This window comes from Theobroma umbraticum, unplaced genomic scaffold, assembly GCF_002168275.2.
Source record: "Theobroma umbraticum cultivar Fairchild unplaced genomic scaffold, ASM216827v3 scaffold_228.0, whole genome shotgun sequence".
NCBI lineage: Eukaryota > Viridiplantae > Streptophyta > Magnoliopsida > Malvales > Malvaceae > Theobroma > Theobroma umbraticum.
Genome location: NW_018397274.1, coordinates 2,930,345 through 2,936,777, shown reverse-complemented (window position 1 = coordinate 2,936,777; position 6,433 = coordinate 2,930,345). Strand labels below are relative to the sequence as shown.

Genomic DNA, 6,433 nt, shown 5'->3' with positions numbered 1-6,433 from the left:
TCAAAGGATGACAAATCCAAATTGAAAACATTATCCGTTAAAAAGCTTACGCGGAATCCCATTTTACAATCCGACGTGTCCCTGGAACCCTTCAGATTCCTCCACGTGTCACGCTTACCCAATCGCTGGCGCTTCCTCTAAAAATGAATACGGACAAAAGACACTAGTCCCACTCAGGAACGTTCACGAACCCTTGGGCCCACATTTTATCCATTTAAACCTATAGCACGTGCCCTCACGTGACACAATCCACAAACCGCCGCAACCGTCCAAAACAGCTGACGTCGCCTTCCACTCCCATCTGCCTCTAAAATGACGAAAATAACCCCCAGTAAAACCCTCACTATACGAAGCAAGGGTCATTTTCGTCATTTAAAAGGTCTCCGTCCAGCTGTGTTTCTGAAAGGACACGTGTCGATTCTACTTGGCACGTGCAGTGAGTAAGACCAGGCCGCCAGCCAGCCATTGCTGTTTTAAAAAAAGATCCTCTGTTTTTTGTTCAGACTCTGCAGAGTATTGAAGAAGCAAAGCAAAAAAAATCCTGAAAAAGAAAAGAATAAAAGAAGAAAGCTTTGATCAAATGGTGCAATTGATGAGTTCAGGAAAAAGGGTAGCTGTGAAACTGGAAGTGGAAGAAGCGCTGGAAGATGGATTGGCTCCTCTTCACAAAAGATCAAAACTTGACCCTTCTTTACAGGTATAAATTTTCTATACATATTATATATGTATTTTTTGAACATATTAACTAAATGGGTTTTTGTTTTTTCATTTTTTTAAGGTTTTTTTGTTGGGATTATTCATCGTTGGGTTTGTTTCTATCCTGGGTTTAAGCCCAAAGAGCCTTCCCTCTTTTGGAATTGTCTTGCTGTTGTTTTTTTTTTTATTTAGCTATTAAGTTCCACAAATTTTCTTTTCATTGTGTTGCTTCTGATATCTTTTATTTGTTTGTTAAATTATTGTATGGATTTGCTTGTTGGAACAGGAGGGTAATATTGAAAGTGGGGATTTTCCAATCCCACCATCATTATATAATCCACTTGACGAGCCTAGTCCACTTGGCTTGCGTCTGAAAAAGAGTCCATCTTTTTTGGACTTGATTCAAATGAAACTCTCACAACAAAATGCCAATAAATTAACAGCTCTTAAGAAGAAAGATAGCAAGGGAACTTCAGTTTCCAGCGGTCAGGACAAGCTCAAGGCCTCAAATTTTCCTGCTTCCGTGTTGCGAATCGGTTCTTGGGAGGTATCCTTTGTTTTTTTTTCTTTGGGTTTGTTGTGTTTTCATAAGGCGTATGATGTGTTTTTCCTGTTGAGTTTGACCTGTTGAGTTTGAATTGCTTGAGATTTTGTTGGATTGTAGTATAAGTCAAGATATGAAGGGGATTTGGTAGCAAAATGCTACTTTGCTAAGCACAAGCTTGTATGGGAAGTGCTTGATGGTGGACTCAAGAACAAAATTGAAATTCAGTGGTCTGATATTGTAGCTATCAAGGCAAAGTATCCTGAAGATGGACCGGGGACCTTGGATGTAGCGGTAATTTAACTTATGCCTTATGCAGTTGTTCTTCCTTAACTATTATCTTCTCATAATTTTCAATATTCTGATGGTAATACTGATTTTAGAGGAATTTGTTGTTTGCTACAGTTGGCAAGACAGCCCCTTTTCTTTAGGGAGACAAATCCACAACCTAGGAAGCATACTCTATGGCAAGCAACATCAGATTTTACTGGTGGACAAGCAAGCATACACAGGTACTATTGTTAAGCTTTGTAGTTTCTAGCTGCGGCAGGTTGTTGAAGTGAATTTATTCTCATGTTGTGTTGGTCATGCAACTAAATTTAAGTACCATTGCTTTAGTTGATCATATGAGCATTCACTTCTTTTTTAAACCTTGTATCATATAAGTATTGTCCGGTAATGATGATGCATTCTTTATTTGTCACAGGCAACATTTCCTACAGTGCCCACAGGGCCTTTTGGGAAAGCATTTTGAGAAACTTATTCAATGTGATCCTCGTCTCAACTTCCTAAGTCAACAGCCAGAAACTTTGTTAGAATCACCATATTTTGAACCCAAGATATCTGGTTTCAATGATTCAAATGAAGCTGGCCATAAGGTTGAGTTAGAAGGTGAAGAGGGACCTACTATCTTTGGATTGCAGGATACATCATCACCAGCGGCTGGTCAATCTTCTTCCTGCAAAAAAGAGCAAGATTTCAGTGGTAGAGCTGCTGAACATTTTTGCCAGGGAACTCCATCACCTAGCTCAGGTAAAATAATGAACCGAGAATATTGGTACATGTGACATCATTCTAGTGGAAGTTTTGATACAATGACAAGATCATTCCTACATTTTCATCATATTTGGCAGTATTGAATGGAGTCTTTAACAAGGAAGGATGGTTACCTTTGTCTCATTTTATATATATATATATATATATATATATATATATTGTTTAAATGATTGATGAGATCTAACTAATTCCCAGTAGTGATGATTCAGAGCTTGACTCAGTTATTGGTAACGGCAAAATTCTGGAACAATTATGTCATAGCGCACTGTGGGTAAACCACTGCTTCCCAAACAACAAAAGAATGTTAAAAGTGCTTTTTTATATGCTTGCCTTCTAAATTATCTCTATTTTCAGAATAGCTCTGATTGATGAGTAAATTGAAGTATATGTTATGCGGTCTTGTTACTTTTAACAACATCAAGAATGTGAATATCATTGACAAGCGACCTTCCTATAAGTGTTACACAGCAATTATAACTGCTAATAATCAGCCATTTGGAATATGGTCAAGCTATCTTTTGTTTGAAGTCAATATGCCTAAAGATTGTCATAGCATAAGAATTATCTTTCCATGGTCTACTATTTGAAGCCCATCTACCACTTGATTGATAATACCTTTCTGTCCTTGATGGATGCTATACTGAACATGGAGACATGGAGTCCCCGTTTACATCTGATGCACTCTAAAACAACCTGTAATTTGTTTTATAATTAGCATAAGAAATGGATTCTGGTTTGTTTGTTAGATGGGGGTCTGTCAATGCAGAAGTGCATTCTCAGCAGTTTTCTTTGCTCATTTTAAACTATGTCATTTACTCTAGTTTTAATCTTGCTGGAAATAGGATGACTAAGACTTCTATCTCATTTTATTAGATGTGGAAGGAACGAAGAATTAGTTGGATTAAGGACATAATTAAGCCAATACTGAAAACTTTAAAAAACAGTTAAGAAAAAGTCTGGGTGTTTTACTATAAAAACTCACAAATAGACAGAAATGAGTGAAAAATCCTGTGTCATCGATGATTGTTAAAAGTTCTGCAGTTGTAACATTTAATACTTGGCTATAGATTAAAAAGATAAACTCATCATTCACATCAAAACAATTTGAATTCTTGCTAAAACTTTTCTTATGTTCTTGTTTCAACTTCATTGTTCTCTTTAGTGTTAGTTATGTTCCTATCCTAATGTCCGACATTTATTAAACAGGTTCCAGGGGTATCTAACAATTTTTAGACAAAATCCAAGGCTAAAAGAAAACTTTTATTTTCACACTGAAGCATGTTTAGAAAGTATATAGTATTTTAGACTATCGGTATCCAATAGATGCTTACTGTAGCTATTGCTTCTTTGAGTTAGTTATTTGTTCGTAAATATCCAAAGCTGCTGAATCCTGTTTTTGGCTGCTATGCCTACCTTAGCCACAAAAGATTCGCCAAGGGCACATGGATAAGGAAATATAAAAATGCTTCAACATGTTGTATCTTGGTCATCAAATGCATTATGTTTTGATGTTTGGGACCCTAAGCTGAAAACCCTCAATGGCTAGCCACTGAAAATAGTTTCTGATGCTTTAAGTTCTAGAATAGTACATTATATTCAAGAAAGCTATGAGATAATGTTATGCTATGTTCTGTTTGAAGACATGAGTCAAAGGGTTCCCCTACCTTCAAAGCATAAGTATAGCTGCTTTAAAGGTATCAACTTTTGCAGTCGGATTGCCTGTGCTTCGCATGCCAATTTTTTATCACAAGAGCTCTTCATTCTCATATCTACAAATAACTCGAAAGTATATGCTGAACTTTATGACAAAACAGAAATTCATCCCAGTTATAACGATGAGATGCAGATGAAATTAATATTATTGAAGAAGGAAAATAGTGAGTATTATATTAGTACAAATGTAGAATAGTGTATATTATAAAATAATTTGAGAAAATCACATAAATTACATAAATGTAGATGGTCAACTCACAAAAATATTCCTAGCATCAACACTAAAAGGATTAGTTTAACTTTTGAAAAGTATCATGTATATATAAGTACATGCATTAATTATGTTATTAGAAAGGAAAAACATGCATTTATAATTTAGTAGTATATGTTGCTCATATGGAGTTTGTAACAGTGTGTTAGGCACTCTCTAACATTGCACAGTAACTTATCTGTTTCTCTACAGTAATCGATACCAATGCAATTGAAGAAATCAGAGGCAGTACTGCCAATGAAGGAAAGTTGCTCCGTCAATGGGATCAGATTAGATTTTCTGGACTTCATGGATCCATGTCGATGAGTGATCTAGTAAATCATATTGGAAATTGCATTTCTGAGCAGATGACATCTGCCAATGATGACCTGCAGGGCCAAGACATTTTGGAGGAGATTACTCAATACTTGCTCAATGACTCACTGCATGCATCAGCCTCTGATGAACAGTCTCTCATGGCTAGGGTCAATTCTCTTTGCTGTCTTCTGCAGAAGGATTCTGCTGTGGCACCAGATTTTCCAACCGAGGAGGATGTTGCTGTCGATGTGCATGATCATGGTAAACATGTTGAAGGCAGCTCAGTCTCTGCAGCAGCACGTGAGAGTAAGACAGCAGAGGGTGTATCAATGAATGAATCCAATAATGTTTCTAACTCCAAGCGCCCACAGGCCATGTCAAGGAAGGACTCAGTGGGGGATCTTCTTCTTAATCTTCCTAGGATTGCTTCACTGCCGCAGTTTTTGTTCAACATCATGGAAGATTCTGATATTCAAGCTAGATAATGATAAAACCTAAAGCCTTTTTCTTCTACAAGCGTAAGAAGAATGCTTTCAGGTTGCTAACTAAACTTGTAAAGCATGAGGATTCTTCAATTAGAACTGCTGAAGAATCCATGGTAATATTAGAACCTGTGTTTGGAGTTTTTGTGAATATTAATGGAAGTCTTCTGGCCATGTTTGTAAATATGTTGTGTTCCTAGTCAGGATTAAGTAATTTTAGTCCTTCATTTGGGAGGAATAATGTTTGCTCCTTTATACATTGATGATGGACTTGCTGTATGAAAACAATAGGTCAATTCGGCTATAGAAGGGAAAATACTGAAGGCTCCTAAGTCCCGAGCATGACTAAATAAATTTATAAATAAATAATTAATTATAAAGTTTTATACTATAACAGTTAAATCTCAAAATTAAATTTTTTATACAAATAATGGGATAAAATTAAAATAATTTTTTAAATATTAATATATGGTTTTTTTTTATTGAATTGAGAAAAGAGGGATTTGAATTTTACTTTTTTAAGTATAAAAATTGTACATCGAATTAAATATTCGAATGTTAAATATTAATATATAGTTAAAACAAAAACATATAAAAACAATATAAGCATAGTATTTATATGAAGTTTAGTCACTTTAATAGTAATTATTTCTCTTTCACATGTTGTACATTTGTTTTCAAATTAAGTACCTGTTGACTTATCTATATGTTTTAATTTTTTTTTCACTTAGCATTTATACTAATTTTTTTTTATCCTTCAAATTTGAATTGTACACCATTTAAATAAATTAAATTAATTTTATAAAGCATGGCTTTGAGTGCATTTGATTTAAGTTAATTTTCATACTTGGTTAGAGAGCATGGGTTCAATTGTGCACCATTAAATGAAAATAAGAAAAATGAGCTTGAAAAACGGGTTTGAGTGCATTCAAAAATTTTTGATGTCCCTCATTTAATTAGAATTTAATAAAATTTATTTTTTCAGAAAAAATTTGGTTAAATGGATTAAAATCAAATTAAATTGATTAATCGGTTAATTTGGTTGATATTAAAAATTAGTTGGTTTGATTAAAATATGTGGAGACGTGATTAATAGCATTTTTTCACCAATTTAACTAATTGCTATCCCATGTTCAAGTCAACTTGAGGTTGATCACCGCATGTGTGAAGTCATTTCGGCTTTTATGCATGTTTTCTTACCCAAAATGAAAAATCATAAAGCCAATGGTTGTAACCCTTTTCTAATTTAAAGGATCAAAACCTAGTGTTGTGAATCTCTTCTGCTAAATTTATTCAAATATTTGCATATATTAAAAGTTATCTTGAGAATGGGATAATTGAGGGGCTAATTGCTGATCACGTGGCATGATCAAT

The 6,433-nt window shown here is 34.6% G+C and overlaps 1 protein-coding gene across 1 annotated transcript; it reads left to right on the top strand.

Annotated features, from left to right (window-relative positions):
* Nucleotides 1-487: 487 nt before the first annotated feature.
* On the top strand, nt 488-5,243 carry LOC110427235 (uncharacterized). The gene is made up of 6 exons (XM_021442711.2): nt 488-697; nt 983-1,243; nt 1,361-1,534; nt 1,646-1,752; nt 1,947-2,272; nt 4,473-5,243. Exons 1-6 carry the CDS (start codon nt 581-583, stop codon nt 5,060-5,062), a joined length of 1,575 nt encoding a protein of 524 aa, XP_021298386.1. The 5' UTR covers nt 488-580; the 3' UTR covers nt 5,063-5,243.
* Nucleotides 5,244-6,433: the final 1,190 nt, after the last annotated feature.

Bases quoted from the DNA above. Each gene is read 5' to 3' on its own strand.
- LOC110427235 (XM_021442711.2), top strand. From the start codon at position 581: ATGGTGCAATTGATGAGTTCAGGAAAAAGGGTAGCTGTGAAACTGGAA. The intron at 1,535-1,645 runs GTAATTTAACTT...TGTTTGCTACAG, and splicing joins CGGGGACCTTGGATGTAGCG to TTGGCAAGACAGCCCCTTTT. The intron at 1,753-1,946 runs GTACTATTGTTA...TATTTGTCACAG, and splicing joins GGACAAGCAAGCATACACAG to GCAACATTTCCTACAGTGCC.